The sequence below is a fragment of the Bubalus bubalis genome, chromosome 11 (assembly GCF_019923935.1).
Source record: "Bubalus bubalis isolate 160015118507 breed Murrah chromosome 11, NDDB_SH_1, whole genome shotgun sequence".
Taxonomy (NCBI): Eukaryota; Metazoa; Chordata; class Mammalia; order Artiodactyla; family Bovidae; genus Bubalus; species Bubalus bubalis.
Window position 1 is genome coordinate 83,681,000 of NC_059167.1, and position 19,076 is coordinate 83,700,075.

Below are 19,076 nucleotides of genomic sequence, written 5' to 3' on the forward strand. Positions count from 1 at the left end.
TTCATATTCTGGGTCTGGTCAGATTGAGAAGAAATCCTCAAGTGTTCAGCATGTGCACGTATGTGTGATGCTCTGCACCCTCCTTTTCTGACCCCTCCCAACTCCTTTGTTAAATAAATCCACAAATATTTTGTCACCAGTTGCTACATGTCAAGTTTTGTGATAGGTCCTGGGACATAAAGATAAATGAGATGTAGTTCCCTAAAAACAAATTAAAAAGTATACTCTGATGTCTCCAGGACTTAATAATTTGTGGTTATAATTTAAGATTATATATCTGATCAGAATATAAATATGTTTATGTATAGAGATATCTCAGCAGTTCAGAATTCATATTCTTGCCCCAATTTTAAGTGGAAGACCTCAGGTGTGTCTTAATAGATGCAGGAATCAGTCTGTTAGCCATAGTCCTTCATTCAGCATCCACCTTTTTCTTCCTTTTTTGCCCTAGTTTCCCCTTTTCAATGTCCTCTACTCATAGCCTCTGCCATGGCCACTGCAGACAGGGCTCTGTGAAAATGCCAGTGTCCCTACCCCAGGGGGCTACTAGCCAATGTGCTGAAAGCTACCATCAAGATAATACAGCAGTGTTGAGTTACACGTGGAATTGAGGAGAATAGCCTTTCCCTGGTTCCACAGCCAGCACAACATACGCCCGGAGTATCTCAAAGTCTCCTTTTCAGACAACTCTCAGCATTGGTCCTAACTCCTTTCCCCACAAGGGCTCAAAACCAACCCAAGATGCTGAACAGATGTCACCCTGTTCCACAGCATGAACTTTGATCCCAGTAAATGCCCAGCTGGATCACCAGCTCTTGTTTTCCAAAGTTTGGGCTGAATCAGAATGTCCCAGCACACTTTTCTCCTACCATATGCTCTCCCCACCCATCCCAACTTGTGGAAACCTATTCTTTATTTCAGCCAGTGAGAGCTACTATTAATAGCTAGTTTTTGTCCGTGCTTTAGCATATAGTCCTCCTCCAAAAGTGTTATTGAACTCTCTGTCTCCTAAAACTTAGCCTACTGCCTGAAAAGAATAGTATTTCATGTTGAATGAATGAGTGAGCAACACAGTTTCATATTAAGTAGAGGGGCTTCCTGGCTAGCTCAGTTGGTAAAGAATCCACCTGCAATGCAGGAGACCTGGGTTCAATCCCTGGTTTGGGAAGATCCCCTGGCAAAGGGAAAGGCTACCCACTCCAGTATTCTGGCCTGGAGAATTCCAAGGACTGTATAGTCCATGGGGTTGCAAAGAGTCGAACAAGACTAAGCAACTTTCACTTCACTTCTTTACCAGTAGTGCCCTACCTAGGAAGCCCATCAGCCCCTCTAGTGAAGTGAAAGTCGCTCAGTCGTATTTGCAACCCCATGGACTGTACAATCCATGGAATTCTACAGGCCAGAATACTGGAGTAGGTAAGCCTTTCCCTTATCCAGGGGATCTTCCCAACCCAGGGATCAAACCTAAGTCTCCCGCATTGCAGGTGGATTCTTCACTAGCTGAGCCACCAGGGAAGCCCAAGAATTGGGTAGCCTATCCTTTCTCCAGGGGATCTTACCAACCCAGGAATAAAACTGGGGTCTCCTGCATCACAGGCGGATTCTTGACCAGCTGAGCTACCCTGCCTGCAATGCAGGAGGTGTAAGAGACGGGGGTTTGATCTGTGGGTTGGGAAGATCCCTGAAGGAGGGCATGACAACTCATTCCAGTATTCTTGCCTGGAGAATCCCATGGATGGAGGAGCCTGGTGGGCTGTAGTCCACAGGGTTGCAAAGAGTCGACATGACTGAAGCAACCTAGCATGCACGCAAGAGGTTGATACAGAGAACAGAAGAGTTAACGCCGTCAGAGGGAAATTAAGGAAGATTTAGATGTTTAGATGGAGGTTTAGATGGAAAAGACACTGTCTAAGCTGAATTTTAAAGGAATTTGACAAATTGAGTGGAAGGGCATGTGAAACAGAATAGTATGTCTCAAGGCAGAAAGCCACAAATATCATGACGTTCTGAAGGCACTATAAGCAGAGTGGTTCTGTTGTGGGGGGAGGTGGGGGCATGACATCACAAGGAGTCTTTTATGCCATGCTATGCAATTGTATTCTGAAGATTTTTTCAGTGCTTTTTATTTATTTATCTTCTGTCAGAGTATAATTGCTTTACAATGTTGTGTTAGTTTTTGCTGTACAACAAAGTGAATCAGCTATATGCAAACATCCATCCCCTCCCTCTTGAGTCTCCCTCCCACCTCCCGCCTCCCACCCCACCCCCATAGGTCATCACAGAGCCCTGAGCTGAGCTCCCTCCTAAATAGCAGCTTCCCACTATCTATTTTACCCATAGTAGTGGTTAACCCGTTTGGAGGGCAGGAATAGAGACACAGATGTAGAGAATGGATTTGTGGATGCAGAAGGAGAAGGGGAGGGTGGGATGACTTGGGAGAGTAGTATTGTGAAGTTTTAATTGCTGGAATATTCTAACCTTACTGCAACAATTATAGGAAAGACTTTTCCAGCTGCATCAAACTGGCTTGTACAGCATGTCTGTTAGATACACATGTATGACCAGAGAGCTAATATAGGCTGTGAATAGGCAGACCTGCATTTCTATCCTGTTTGGGCATTTACTTAGTTCCAACACTTACAGGCCAAGTTCCTTGGGGAAATTTCCTTAACCTCACTGAACCTCAGTTCCTTCATCTCTAAAACTGGGATAAAAAGACTTCCTGCCTCATAGAATTACTATGAAGATGAAATGGGATAACACACACAAAGCTCTTAGCATAGTGCCTTAATAACTGCACAATAAATATTATTATTGATGGATATTGATATTAATGATAAATGAACTATTTATAGTGAGCAATTAATAAGTGCTTGCTAAATACTATCTATTATTATTTTTAAACTGTCTTTCCAAGATTCCTCAAGCACAGTCTTGGCACAGGCCACTCTGAAACATGAAATACATGTTAATGGAAAGAATGTGTCACCTCTTGCCCCTACAGAAGTAGCCCTGGAGAAGCACATTAACAAAGAGATGCTATTGATGTAAGGTGGGAATTTTGTGAACAGTATCTGATTTGGTAAATGATGCAACTCTCTAGCTAGTAAAGGAGTAAGTCAGGCACCATTCAAGTCTCAGTACTACCAAAAGGCAAGATGTTCAGGCCAGCTGGGAACTTGCTAAAGCCTGGGATGAATATGACAAAACAAGCATTTATTCACATCTAATGACTGATGCTGAAGTTCCAATACCTTGGCCACCTGATGCAAAGAGCCGACTCATTGGAAAAGACCCTGATGCTGGGAAAAATTGAGGGCAGGAAGAGAAAGGGGAGACAGAGGATGAGATGGTTGGATGGCATCACCGACTCAATAGACATGAGTTTGAGCAAACTCTGGGAAATAGTGAAAGACAGGGAAGTCTGGCATGCTGCAGTCCATGGGGTCGCAAAGAGTCAGACATGACTTAGTGACTGAACAACAATGACTGTGTATATTGCAATTCACCTACTTTAAGAAACAGTTTGGGGGACTTGCCTGGTGATCCAGTGGTTAAGACTCCATGCTTCCAACGCAAGGGGCGGGTGTCAAGGAACCAAGATGCCATGAGGTGCAGCCAAAAAAAAAAAAAAAAAAGAACAGCAACAATTTGGGATCCCCACTGTGTGCTACCGCCTCCACCTTCCAGACTCATGGGACCCTAGGGGAGCATGGCCACGGCCAGTTGAGCGAGTGGATTGCGCATAGGCTGCTACTACCTGGAGCTGCTGTGGAAACAATACCATGATGGCTACTTATGTTCCCTGTTGCTCACTGCAGAATCCCAGAGCTCTGCTCTTGCATTGAGTGAGTTCAATGCAGAACTAGATCAGGCTGGTTAAAGACTCGGTCTCTGAGAAAACAATTGGACTGATGCGAATGCAGTTTTGAAAAACAAAACAAAACTGTGGACTATATATACTGTGATAATCCACCCCATCAGTCTGTGGCTATTGAGCTGTGGAAGGTCTGCGCACCAGCAAAGCAGGCCCTGTTTCTGGGCCCCAGACTGACTTCACACAGCCCCAGCAAGGATGGAAAACCAGGCCCCCACACCGGTCACTGAGAGGTAAAAGTGGATGGGAAGCTGCTGTCAAAAGACATAATCTGATCAAAAATGACTTCTAAAAATCATTGATGAAGAAGAAAAAAATTGGATGACAAAGTATACAATAACATGTGGAAACTGGAAAATTATGATGAAAACACACAGAGCTCTCTTCCTTATTTAAGACTGGAAATACTGGGTATACAGAGCCTCGGTGCAGATCACGCTGCAAATTACAAATTACACTGGAAAAGCACAAGGTATTGTCATATGCTTAAGAGCAAAGTACTATCGGCCTTCTCAAAAGCTCAGCGGTAAAGAATCCCCCTGCCAATGCAGGTTTGATTCCTGGTCCAGGAAGATCCCACATGTCATGGAGCAACTAAGCCTATATGCCACAACTATTGAGATTGTGCTCTAGACCCCAGGAGCTGCTACTACTGAGCCCTCGTGCCACAACTAGCAAAGCCTGTGTGCCCTAGGGACCCATGTTAGGGAACGAGAGAAGCCACTGCAATGAGAAGTCCTTGCATCACACACAAAAAGAGCAATGTACTATCATAGCAGCAGAAGGATGATGTTCCCTCCCCTGGATATTCATATGTTTGATAAATACAACATGTGGTATTTCACAAGAGAACTTTCTACAGAAGAACCAATGATAAAAATGTGAGAGACATAATACATGTCATTACTAGCCAGGCACATTTGCACTTAAAGCATTCTGGGTCCTTCCACAAAAGCAAAAGTGAAAACTTCCTGCCTTTTATCAGGATGCTTTGGAGGACTATTTAAAGAAAATTCAGTAGGTGGATTTTAACATATTCTACCCATCTTGGCATCAAAGGTGGCACTAGTTGTAAAGAACGTGCCTGCCAATGCAGGAGACATAAGAGATGTGGGTTCGATCCCTGGGTCGGGAAGATCCCCTGGAGAAGGACATGGGAACCCACTCCAGTATTCTGGCCTGGAGAATCCCATGGACAAGGAAACTGGCTACAGTCCATGGGGTTGCAAAGAGTCGGACACATCTGAAGTGACTTAGCACACACCCATCTTGACAACAGAAAAACACATTACTTTTATTATAATTGTGTATTTAGTCATAGAGAAAAAGATATTAAAATAAGTTTATGGTACTGAAAAAACAATTTTGGTTGGAAAAAAACAAGACATGAAAAAGTGCTAACTACAAAGGAAATTTTTGATAGATTATACTGAAATTATGAACTTCTATTCACTAGAAGATACCATTGAGAGAGTAAAAAGACAATCCACAGAATGGGGTAAAATATTGCAACTCTTATATCTAACAAAGGGTTTGTAGCAAGTGTATATTAAGAACTCTTTCAAGGGACTTCCCTGGTGGTCCAGTGTTTAAGAATCCACCTTGCAATGCAGGGGATGAGAGTTTAATCCCTGGTCAGGGAACTAAGATCCTACATGCCGAGGTGCAACTAAGCCACAACTAGAGAGTCCATGCGCCACAGCAAAAGACCCTGTGTGCCACAACTAAGACTTGATGCAGACAAAACAAAAAGAAACCTCTTACAAATCAATAGGGAAGAAAGCAATCTACTAGGAAAATGGCAATTGATGCTTTGCACGATATCAAAATGGGCAATAAATGTATAAAAAGGAGCTCAACTTCATTAGTCATCAGGAAAATGCAAATTAAAAGCATAATTCAGTACCACTACACTTCCATCAGAATGGCTCAAATGAAAAAGTATCAGCAAGTATGGGCAGCAACTGGAACTCTCATATGTCTTTTGGTGTGTAAATTGGTATAGTCACATTGAAAAACTGCTTGGCAGTATCTTCTGGAGATGAATAAGCACATTCCCTTTTCAATCTAGTGTGTGAGTGTGCTCAGTCACTCAGTTGTGTCCAACTCTTTGCAACCCCATGGACTGTAGTGTAGGCCGCTAGGCTCCTCTGTCCATGGAATTTTCCAGGCAAGAAAACTGGTGTGCTTTGCCATTTCCTTCCCTAGAGGATCTTCTGGACCAGGACTGATATTGCATCTCATGCATCTCTTGCATTGGCAGGCGGATTCTTTAGCACTGCACCACCTGGGAAGACTTGGGTAGGGTAGGTATGCAAAAGGAAACTGTCCTCATGTCTACCAAAAGACAGGGGTCATACATGTCATGTGTGCTCCCAGCAGTACTTTTTTTTTTTTTTAGTACTTTTCATAATAGCCCCCAACTGGAAAGTACTAGCAGTTGGGTAGAAGAATGAAACTTAAGGTAAATTCATGCAAGGATTATGAGTAATCTACAAGCACATGAGAAATATGAATAAATCTCATAAATGTAATGCTGAGCAAAAGAAGCCAGACTTAAAGGCTACATAGGTATGATTCCACTCAAATAAAGTGTAAACCTAGCAAAACTAATCAGTGTGGTCAGAAGTCAGAAATATCGTGCCAGAACAACCCTGGTGCTCCAGTGACTAAGACTCCATGCTCCCAACGCAGGGGGCCCCGGATTCGATCCCTGGTCAGGGAACTAGATCCTGCATGCCACAACTACGAGTTCAAATGCTGAAACTATATATATAAAAAAGAATCCTACATGCTGCAACTAAAGATCCCACATGTCGCAAGGAAGATTAAAGATCCCACATGCCACAATTAAGACCCGGTGCAGCCAAATAAATAAATTAATAAATATTTAAAAAAAGAAAAATCAATCTTCTATTAAAAGAATAATTTTTAAAAAAGAGATACCTTTGGGAGGAAAATGACTAGGGACAAAGAGGGGACATGCAGGGAACTTTTGGAGAGCTGGAGATGTTCTATGAGTTCTAATATGCATATTATACTTTAATAAAAAGTTAGATACATATTTTTTAAAATCAAGAATCTTAAAAATGTATCTTTTGTCTTGGTAATTTCACCTCTAGGAATCTATAAAATCAATATTTTATTGTTACAGATTATTCATATAACCTTATCTACTAGGAACTGTGCTAGGTGTCTCACATACATTAACCTACTTGCTTTTGTGAACCAAAATTTTCCATTTGACTTCATAATTTGTTATTGCTAACATATAAATATAAAAGCTTTCTTTTTCTATTTATTTATCTTTTATCAGGTCTTGACTGAAATTATTTTCATTCTAATAGTTTCGTTGGATAATTCTCAAATTTTCTAAGTAGACATCGTTATCATCTGCAAATAATGATAATTCTGTCTCTTCCTTTACAAAATGTGTCTTATTTCATTGATTAAAGTTTTATTAAGGATAGTGGCATCCTTATCTTACTCTTGACTTGCACAGAACAGACTCTATTGCCTTTTGTTTCATATGTACATTCATTTTCTTGTTAAAGAAGTTCCATTCTATTTCTGTTTCATCAAGATGTCTAATTTAGAATAGCCATATCAACTTCCTTCTTAACTTCTAGAATATGGTCCTTCTCTTTTCAAGCTATTTAATATAAACATCACCTTAATGCATTTTCTATTGTTTAACTAGTTTTGCATTCCTGTAATAAAATGTTTGGACAGGAGACATTCTTCTTCTGATATGCTTCTAGGAGTATTTTGCTGTGGTCCATGCCAGGGTTGGAAAAGAACTCCAGACACGAGGCAGAATGAAAGGAGAATCAAGTTCATTAGAGTGGGGGAGGGGACAGTCGCTGCTGGCACAGTAGGCCGGCTTCCTGATAGTCTGGGGGAGCCGACATTGAACATGGGTCCTTGGTCCATTTTTATAGCCCAGGTACAAGGAGTGGGATAGTATACTGGGTGGCGGAAGAGTAGAGCAAATACCTTCTCCCTATTTGGGGTAGGAGGGAAAACAGGTTATACTCTCAGGAGAGCCTAAAGATTCTTCAATAGTTAACAACCTGGGGGAGGGACGGACGATAAAGTTCTGTTTTTTTTCTGCTCCTGTATTCCAAGATTCTCCTTGTTCACCTTGTTCTTTCATCTTTGGGACACCACATATTTGTTGTTATAGTTGGCCTGAGAATTATTTAGAATCTTAAAAATATATCTACATGTTTAGATTTTTCCTCCTCAATTTTTATATATTATGGTCAAAGAACCTATCCTATAAGAATTCTACTTGAAAAAAACTGCAAAATAAAATGTGTTGGAAAGCTCTGAGTAAGAAAAAAAACACTGCAAAATAAAATGAGTTGGAAAACTTTGAGTAAGAAAAAAAAAGAATTTTACTTTTTGTAATGTTTACATTTTTGCCAGTTTTTCTAAATGTCCTATGGACAGCTAATAACATATGAGATACAAAATTTTTATACATTTGTGGAGGATATAAGATTCTAAATCTATTATATTTAAATTACTAATGACATCATTCGAGATGTTCTTATTCTTCTTTTTTTCTGCACTTGATACAATATTCTCAGAGAAATGTTAATTATGTCTCACTATGATTATAATTTTTTCTTTTCCCTTATATTTCTTCTGATTTTTGCTTTAGGTATATTTGTTTCTTTGTTGTTAGGTGTCTAATGGTTTCTGATGTCTATCTTCTTTGTGAATTGTACCTTTTATCATTAAAAATATTTATCTTTGTTTCATTCAATTTTGTGTGTGTCTTGAGTTCTTTTCAAACGTTAATAAATGCCGTCCTTGCTCCCTTTTTGTCTGCATTCTTGTGGTATATCTCTGACTATTCTTTCAGACTTCAACTAAAATGTTTCTTAACAGCCTGGGTAGCTCAGCTGGTAAAGCATCAGACTTTTAATCTGAGGGTCGAGGCAAGTCCCTGTCTAGGCACCAAAAAATAAATAAACAAAATAAAAGGTCTGTTAACAATAACATTTAGGCTTTTTTTTTTTTTTGACTCAATTTGAGAGTCTTTGTCCTTTAATGGGGGTATTTAAAGAATCTGCCTGCAATGCAGGAGACCCTGATTTGGCTTCTGGGTCAGGAAGATCCGCTGGTGAAGGGATAGGCCACCAATTCCTGTATTCTTGGGCTTCCCTGGTGGCTCAGCTGGTAAAGAATCCGCCTCCAGTGTGGGAGACCTGGGTTTGATCCCTGGGTTGGGAAGATCCCCTGGAGAAGGGAAAGGTTACCCACTCCAGTATTCTGGCCTGGAGAATGCCATGGACTGTATAGTTTCAAAGAGGATTTCAAAGAGTCGGACACCACAAAGCCACTTTCACTCACCTATTTACACAGGTCTAGATAGTTTGGGCTTATTTCTATCCTTTTATTCTTTGTATTTTTGGTTAATTATATATTCATGTTACTTCGTCCTATCTCCTTATTTTTTCCAGAATGATCCAGCTTCTTTTTCTATAATGATGTAGAAGTCATGCATCTTGCTAGAGCTAAAAATTAATTTCAAGGCATCAACAGTAGCAATGAAAAGGTAAATACTAATGTTGGAAGACAGTAATGAAGTAGGCATTTTCACACATTATTGGTGGAAATGTACATTCTTATCCTACGCTTCTCAGTGTTTATACTGAGGGGGTGGGGGAGGTAACCCTAATTACGTGGCTTAAACCAGGGCTAGCTCAGCCTCATCCAAGCTACCAAACTGACGGATCAAATTTCCAAATGAAAAGCAAGGTATTGATGGTGAGAAAGGATGAAAACACAGTAGCTTGGCAACCAGTACCCTCTAAAAATTGTAGAGGGTACAATGTACAATGTACAAATGTCATTGTAGCACTGTCTGTAACTGAGAAAACTTGGAAGCAGCCTAGATGTGCATAGTAGGTAACTGGTTAAATTATGAAACATGTACACTATTCTTCCAGGGAGATCAAAAGAATCTTGATTTGGGACTTCCCTGGTGATCCAGTGATTAGGACTGGATGTGCTCACTGCCCAGGCCCCAGGTTCCATCCCTCATCAGGGAATTAAGATCACGCAAGCTGCATGACAAGGCAAGAAAAGTAAGAAAAATGAAAAAAAAAAAATCTTGATTTGCACAGAGTTTTAGAAAATAGCGGGATTTCCAGAGGCACAGATAGAAGAATGAGAGGATTCTCAAGCTGTAAAGTCATGGAAAATTTTGGGTATTGTGCAATAAATGTCAAGTCCCAGGGGAATTAGAGATTATAAGGAAGTTCCAGTAACTTGACAAGCAAAGAGAAAACTGACCAGAGGAGTGGATACTCAGAGAACATAAGTCGTAAGAGAAAGGGAGATGAGAGAATAGTCAGCCCCTTGATTTCGGCTCATTCTGAAATCTGGTTTTTCTTCTTGTCTGGGCTGTTATGTATATCACTTCAGTAGACCTCCTTTCCCCTGAAATAACATGAGTCCCTATATTCCTTGCAAGCAAAAGGCATGTCATGGCGATAAAATCAATGTATTTTGACTGTGAGGGCTTCTTATGACACATTTGTATTTTAAAGTTAGGAGGTAAGCTTCTCTGGTGGGATCAGTGGTAAAGAATCCACCAACCGATGCAGGACATGTGGGTTCAATCCTTGATCTGGGAAGATTCCACATGTCGCAGAGCAGCTAAACCCGTGCACCACAACTACTGAACTTGTGCTCTAGAACCTACTTGGCATAACTACTGAAGTCCGTGCCCCAGAGCCCGTGCTCTGCAACAAGAAAAGCCCCTGCAATGAGTAGCCCAAGCACCACCAAATAGAGAGAAGCCTCTGCTCTCTGCAACTACAGAAAAGCCCCTGCACCAACAAAGACCCAGCACAGCCAAAAATAAATAAATAAAAATTTAAAGCAACTAAAAATAAATGCTCAGGCAAGCCCTTACCCTTATCTACATCTCTGATCTCAGTCTACCCTACTAATCACTATATCCCCTCTGTTTCTTTTATCCCTCACACACTTCTCTTACCAGAGTCTTCTTTTCTCCTATTTTTTAGTCTTCCTTCCATTTTCCCATTATCTCTTGACTATTTTTATGATCTCAACTATTATCTTTGAGCAGATGATGCCCAGAGCTCTCTTTCGCGCTCCCAGCCTGTATTTCCTTGGCCCTCCTAGACATTTTAACTCTGCTGTCCTTCAGTCTCCCCCAACGCAGCATGTCTCAGAGTTCATCATCTTTTTTCCAAAACTGGCACTTCATTTTGTATCCAGTCAGTGGCCCCACCATTCCCTTGGGGAACCAGACTGGTGCACCTTTTTCTCTCCTCTTTCACTTGTCCCCATCCCCACTTTCCCCAGTTAGCAGCTGAGTTTGGTCACTTTGTATTTGAAACATCACTGCATTTGACCCATATCCCTCTTCCCCACTGTCACTCCTTCTGCTCAGATCTGTTGAAAGTTCCCTCAGGGCTTTAGTTTTTCTAAAACTAAAGAAAAACTCCCAGGTAAATATATATCCAGGCAATTAAAAAAAAATCTGTGTGTAGGCTAGGACTGCAGAGAAACAGGACAAGGCCAATTATTGCAAGAAATGTATGTCTAGAGTTAGGAAAAGTTGTTAACAATTAGGTGGGGGGTGGGATTTCCTGGTGGTCCTGTGCTTAAGACTCCGTGCTCCAATGCAAGGGGCCTGGGTTCAATCCCTGGTGGAGGAACTAGATCCTACATGTCACAACTAAAGATCCTGCATGCTGCAATGAAGTTCGAAGATCCCACATGCCACAACCAAGATGTGGTGCAGCCAAATAAATATTTTTTTAATAAATATTTTAAAAAATAAAAATGTTAAACAAAAAGAATTGGGGGTAAGCCTGAAAAGGGGTTGCTGCCCAGGTGCCTCAGTGGTAAAGAATTCGCCTGCCAATGCAGGAAACTCAGGTTCTATCCCTGGGTCAGGAAGATCCCCTGGAGGAGGAAATGGCAACACACTCCAGTATAATTGCCTGGGAAATTCCATGGACAGAGGAGCCTGGCGGGCTACAGTCCATGGGGTCGCGAAGAGTTGGATACGACTTAGTGACTAAACAACAACAAGCCTGAAAAAATAACTGGAACAGTTATATGACTAAGAGAGTAGAGGGGATACGGCTCAAAAGGAAGACAAACTGGACACAGAATATTTTTAGTAACCTCAAGGAACGCTGTAATGTTTAGTAGTGGGGAACTGGATAGCGTAATTTAATTTTGGACGTAGCACTGGAGAAGCTGGAGGTAACAGGGTACATTAGAGGGAGTGATGCTTCCATATAGTTCATATGGAATGGGCATAAAGAGAGTCATGGAGCATAGCCAATTTTGGCCATCTCCACTTCTGTAAATGTTGACAAACTATACAAAGCTTAAGTCTCATTGGTCTGGCTAGCCAACATGGGAAAAGAAAAATGAAGTCATCCTTCCCAGGTGAATCTGGGTCTGCATTTTCTGAGTCCCACAGCATGTAAGAATGGTCAGTTGTTTAGAGAGCTCTGAGTCAACAACCTCAGACCTAATCTACCTGCACACAACCTTCCCCATTCAATTCCTCCTACATATGTTAACAAACTGACCTGAGCAAATTTCAACTCTCGTCCCATTACTCTTCAGCTAAGACATTTCACTAGCTTCCCACAGACTTAAGAATAAAATCTCAATACAGTCTTTAGCTTAGCTTTCAAGTAAGTATGATAGATATAAAAGCAATAGATTTGGGCATAGAAGACTTGGGTTCAAATACTGGTTCTGACAACTATCTATGGGACCTTGGTTAAATTATTTTAATTCTCAGAACCCGTTTCCTCAACTGTAAAATATGGATGATAATTTCACACAACTGGTGTGAGAGATAAATAAGGTACCATTTATCTAGTACACAGAACCTTGATCAAGAATTTCCTCCTTTCCTTACTTTATCACTCAGCTTCAGCCTACTTTTTCTAAAGTAATTTTTGTCAGCATTTCTCTTTATGCACTATTGTACTGAGTGCTGTGCTAAGTCGCTTCAGTCGTGTCTGACTCTTTGCAATCCTATGGACTGTAGCCTGCCAGGTTCCTCTGTTCATGGGATTCTGCAGGCAAGAATACTGGAGCGGGTAGCCACTTCCTTCTCCAAGGGACCTTCGCAACCAGGGATCAAACCCAGGGATCAATGCAAGTGTCTCTTAGGTCTCCTGCACTGGCAGGCAGGTTCTTTATTATTTTGCTAAACTCTCCCAGAGTCTTCCTGTCCCTCCCAGGTATCTATCCTCTCTGGATGTCCCTCCCCTTCTACCTGCCACTCACAAAGAATCAGCAGGTAGGGCAGGCTGGGATCTCCCGGGTCTTTGAAGTTGAGTTCTGAGGAGATATGCCCAGGGCTAGGAATACAGCAGTAAATACAGAACTTGCCTTTAAGGAACTTTCACACTAGTGGAGAACTCAGACAAATGGACACGCAATTACAATACTGAGATAAGTGCTCTGATGGAGAAAAATTTAGAGGGCTATGGTATCTTACCCAAATTTGAGAAGCCAGAGATTGACAGGGTGGTAAAATGTAAGTTTAGCCCTTCAAGTAGGTGGTGGGAGTGGGAGGTGGGAAAGGCATTGAGGGAGAGGGAATATGGTAGAAGTGAGATCATCATGGCACATTTCTCCTTAGCTATCCCCATAAACCCTATGCTCAATATGCCATCTTCTTCCACACCTCTGTGCTTTGCCCATGCTCCTTCCCTGCCAACTCATGTTTTGGAAGCCAGCTCAAATCATTTCCTCTTGGAAAGACTTCCTCAGGCAAAATTAGTCATTCCCGCCTCTCTCCTTCTACACTAATGATTCCACTTTAGGAGCCAAAAATCTGGATACATTGTCTGACAATGAATTCTTTTTCTGATAGATAAACTAATTCTATTAGATGCTACAGATATTGTGGCTCAGCTGGTGAAGAATCCGCCTGCTATGCAAGCGACCTTGGTTCAATCCCTGGGTTGGGAAGATCCCTTGGAGAAGGGAACAGCTACCCATTCCAGTATTCTGGTCTAGAGAATTCCATGGACTGTATAGTCCATGGGGTGGAAAAGAGTCCGACACGACAAGAATTTTCACTTTCATAGACATGGAAGTTAAATCATATTTTATTTATCTAAGTTGTCTTTAATAAAAAGGAAAAAAGAAAACAATAAGATATATAATACATATTATCTGTATCGTTTTTGTTATTCATATAAGGGATTGTTAGAGAGTTTGGGATGGACATGTACACACTGTCAAAATCGATGGCAATGTAGTATATATACTACAGTTTATAATGTTAAATAACCATTAATTTTAATTTTTGCTACTATTACTGCTAGGCTCTTAATATTTAATTGGACTCTGATGATTTTTTTAAAATTTTAATGATTGTCTATTACTTTTCTGATTGTCTGATATACTTGTCAGAGAGGGAATAATTGGAATATGTTTAGAATGCTGCTGCTGCTAAGTCGCTTCAGTCGTGTCCAACTCTGTGCGAATATCTCTCAACAATAATCTCTAAGTATTTTCATTAGTAATTTTTATAGTCTCCTTATTTGAGTCCAGCTTCTTCATTTTGTGGCTCTTTTATGTAAATTACTTCTCTCTCCTGATATAGGTTGAGTATCACAGAAAGGGGAGTTATAGCACTTGCCCAGTCCTGAAACCCCACTTTGACCTTGATCTCACCTTTAGCTTGCTTTGAACTCTCCCCAAATTATTGATCCTGAAAAAAAAAATTATCGATCCTGTGGGACAGCTACCTGATTATGAACTTGGTTTTCTGACAATGGTTCTTGGATCTCCTCCCTAAGTAACTGGGTAATGGTGGTACTCCTAACTGGTGGAGTACTCAGGCATTTGTTAGTGAGGATGAAAATTTAGGTTTAAGCAATATAGAAATTAGTGTAAATATGCAATATTAGGATCTGAAACTGAGAGATCTAATTTCTACTTCCTTTGCTACAAGCTCTGTTCTATTAAATAGCATAACTGACCTTCTAAGAGGAATTTCTTGATGAATCCTGAAAAGTTAAAAAAGGTGAGAGAGAATATTTATTTGATTTCCCAGCATAAGGTGTGTATGCTGGTGCTGCTTAGTCGCTTCAGTTGTGTTCGACTCTGTGCGACCCTATGGACTACAGCCCTCCAGGCTCTTCTGTCCATGGGATTCTCCAGGCAAGAGTACTGGAGTGGGTTGCCATGCCCTCCTCCAGGAGATCTATCCAACTCAGGGATAGAACCTGGGTCTCCTGCATTGCAGGCAGATTTTTTACCACTGAGCTACCAGGGAAGCCAGTGATCCATGTATATATAACTGCTAAATACCTGGAGAAGGGAAAGGCTACCCATTCCAGTATTCTGGCCTAGAGAATTACATGGACTGTATAGTCCATGAGGTTGCAAAGAGTCGGGCACGATAGAGCAGTGTTCACTTTCACAGGTACCTAAAACCTAGATATAAGTGATCGTGATTTTTAAGAGACTTTTATTTTTAAAAGTTCATTTTCCTGATCTTACCATTTTTCTAATTCTAAAATGCAATTTTATAATAAAAAAATTACCTACTAACCAAATAATGCCTCACAACAGCACTATTTTTATCTCCTTTTGCAGTGAGGGATTCAACTGTGCTCTGATAATACAGTGGTGAACAAAGAAGACAGGGTCCTTGACTCAATAAGTATCTGTGTTCTCACTGATCAGCCTTCAAGCCCCTTGACCTCTCTGCTTCCAGATACCCTCTTTTCCTGGATCTATAGCTCTCTTCCTTTCCCACTGCAGGAATTAAAGCTCTCATTATCTTCCAATTCCAAAAAAAAAAAAAAAAAAAAGCCTCCCTCACTGGTTTCTTATCCATCCAACCACTCAACATGAGATTTCTAAAATGCAAATCTTCGGGCTGATTTTCAATTTCCTACTGTACTAAGTCCTGATTCTCGGACTTTCTATGTAAACCCCTGCAGAATTTCTCTCTGGGTGTAAGACCTGTCATCTCTGGGTGTTCTCCAGTTTGCAACCAAAGTACAAGCAATGTCTTATCGCTTGCATTAAGTACAGGACCTAGCCTGTTTGTGGCATTTTTGTCTGTGAGGAGGGGATCTGGGGGCAGTTACTGGGAGATTATTAACCACTAAAGAAGAACCCACTCCAGAACCAGGAAACAGGTCGCCTCAAGCTTGCTCTGAAAGTACACATCTTTTCCCCAGTCATAAGTAGTTCCCATTTTTGTAATCTTGTGATGCACTCTCTAGCTGAGCCATTCTGACTACCTAATTCCAACCCCTTTCTGCCCCACAGCATTTCACATCACAAGGGCCTATGGTTTTAAGTTTCCATTTTTTTGCTTCTGAAGTTCCCTGGGCCTGGGACTTCCTTTATCTCCCAGGAAGCCTGGCGACCTTTTATTCCGCGTTCACGGCTCGGGAGACTTTCCTTTCTCCCTCGCCCACTCGGCCTCCCCACGTGGGGCTTCTATCCTCTGGTGCGCATATAGTTCTGTGATCGCAGGTCTGGCAACTGTGGAGGTGCATTAGCTACTGCTCCACCAGTCCCGGGAACCGCCTGAGCTTGAACCATCGCCGATGCCCTTCACCATCCACCGCAGGCCGCAGGAGCTTCGGGTTCACTCTGGGACTGGAGGGATGGGAGTCAGTACTCCCGGGTCACCGGTGAGGAGCTGTAGCGGGTCACGTGACCCGCCGATTGTCACGCGGGCACCGCTCACCTGACCAGGCTGTCACGTGGCCCGGCCGGCTGGGAGAGGGGAAGCAGACCGGCGGGCCATGGCAGGCTCCACGCTCAGGTTTTCGCTGCTGCTGGCGGCAGCGTTCGCTGGGCGGGCGACGGCCCTGTGGCCATGGCCCCAGTACATTCAGACCTCTGAGCTGCGGTACACCATCTTCCCGCAAAGCTTCCAATTCCAGTACCATCTCAGTTCGGCCGCGCAGGTGGGCTGCTCCGTCCTCGACGAGGCCTTCCAACGCTACCGTGACCTGCTCTTCGGCTCTGTGACTTTCCGTTTTCCCCACCCCATAGGTGAGTCGGACCTGCTCAGTCTCCTTCCCGGGCTCCGAAAGGCCCTGCCTTGGGACAGCTCCCCCAAACCTCCTGAAACGCCCTTCCTCTGCCTTTTGCCCAACCCCCTCGTCTGTCCCAATCCTCTAGCTTCCACTTCCACCTGCCTTTTTTCTCCAGCTGTCCTCTCAGCCTCCCCAAGGGTTGGTTCCCCACCTCCATTCACTTCTTCACTAAATTGACTGACCAGAACTTTTCTGTAATCCTGCCCTCCTGCTATATATGTAACCAATAAAGTCTGCTTTAGGACTACAGTTCAATCAGAATAGGAAATTCCTAAAAATACCGTGCCAGTAGACATCTAAGGTGATCCCTCTGAGCCTGTTCCAGTGTCCGGGTCCTAGTGAGGTTGTGATCAGGGCTGTGCAGAGGAGACTAGAACTAATACCCACCACTGGTAAAACTAGACATGAGAGATATACTGACCTGTGCAAAATTACATAAAACTATCTGATCCCTACTAGGGAAATGTTTAAACTGTGAGAGGAAAATCATTGATCACTTCCATAAGGAAATGAGTTTTAAGCAGCCACTTAAAGTGAGGTAGTGGATATAATTGGCCAGGACTGAAAGGAGGGTATTCCAGGAAGGAAGGAAGGTTTGAGCAGAGGCACAGAGGCTTACAGTTAAAATCACAGTGCTGGGCAGGTGGATTCTTTATCACTGAGCCACCTGGAAAGCCCCATATGCAAGTTAAAACTTAGCTAAAGCTTCCAGTGTCCTTGTAGGCTAGCTCCTCCACCAGAGATCAAACTCATGCACCGTGCCCTGGGAATGCAGAGTCTTAACCACTGGACTGCTAGTGAAGTCCCCAGTGCTTTCTTAATGCAGCACAACTTCTGGTTTTGAGCCAGTCCTTGAATTCAGTGAAGTTCATACTTCCAGGTTTTCTAAAAAACAAGTCTGGTGTTGAGTTTCAACTCTATTCTGAACTTGCCTCCAAGGCTTAGCTGTAGTCCATTAATTGCTAAATGGTTTGTGGAAGTATTTAGTACTTGTAATTGACAGGTGTTTCTGCCAACTGGAAGGTATGTGTTACATGTTGTTAAACTTGTTAAACAGGATTATTTTAGGCCCTAGATACTTGAATGAACCTAGTTCTCTGTTTTGATCATTAAGCCACATCCTGTTTGCAGATCAAAGATCTGATTATTTGGGATAGCATCCAATTAATGTTGCTCCAAATACTTTTTGGGGTGCTTGATGGAGTTAACAAAAGTCCAGGTAAAATGACTAAATCTGACTATGTCATTTGACTGCATTCTTCTTTGCTTTTCTTGAAACTAGTTGATTGAAGCCGTAGTCCTTAATGATTATTATAAAGTTCTCATCCTGTTCTGATGTTTACATGTACATCCCTGTGAGTTTTTTAGGATGCCATTGTCCCTGAACAGAATAATCCCCCACCCGTTCCCAGACCTTTTAATGTAGAATGGAAGGAAGATTATTGTATGAGTATCTGGATCTTTCTACAGCCATTATCAATATTTGATTAGCTCATCCTCAGATGTTAAGTGACCAGGTTGATAAGTGGCAGAGTTCATGATAATCTGAATCTCCTAAAATTCCTCCTTTGGCCATTCCTTCTATAATTATGCCCTGAACATAGATATTTAATTATTTGTTGAATATATTAAAATTAACTTTAAAGGGCTACTTCGTATAAAAGTTTGTAAAAAGGTTTCATGATTTATGTTTATGTTCTGTTGTTCAGTCGCTCAATCATGTCCGACTCTTTGCGACCCCATGGACTGCAGTATGCCAGGCTTCCCTGTCTTTCACCATCTCCTGGAGCTTCCTCAAACTTACGTTCATTGAGTTGGTGATGCCATCCAACCATCCCGCCCTCTGTCGCCCCCCACTCCTCCTGCCTTCAATCTTTCCCAGCATCAGGGTCTTTTCTAATGAGTTGGCTCTTTGCATCAGGTGGCCAAAGTATTGGAGCTTTAGCTTCAGCATCAGTCCTTCCAATGAATATTCAGGATTGATTTCCTTTAGAATTGACTGGTTTGATATTGCAGTCCAAGGGACTGTTCTTTATGTCCAAGATCATCAAAAAGATGATCTGCAGGTTTCATTTAGAATTGATTGTCTTTCAAAT

General features: G+C 41.9%; 1 protein-coding gene and 1 pseudogene across 1 annotated transcript in view; both read left to right on the forward strand.

Annotated features, from left to right (window-relative positions):
- The first annotated feature begins 772 nt into the window (after nt 1-772).
- On the forward strand, nt 773-4,946 carry LOC102391977 (annotated as a pseudogene).
- Nucleotides 4,947-16,627: 11,681 nt separating this feature from the next.
- HEXA (hexosaminidase subunit alpha) overlaps nt 16,628-19,076 on the forward strand; it is a 30,912-nt gene continuing 28,463 nt past the window's right edge. The window contains exon 1 of the mRNA XM_025296206.3: nt 16,628-16,936. Within this exon, the coding sequence (XP_025151991.1) occupies nt 16,684-16,936 (253 nt within the window). The 5' untranslated portion in view covers nt 16,628-16,683. The remainder of the gene's footprint in view (nt 16,937-19,076) is intronic.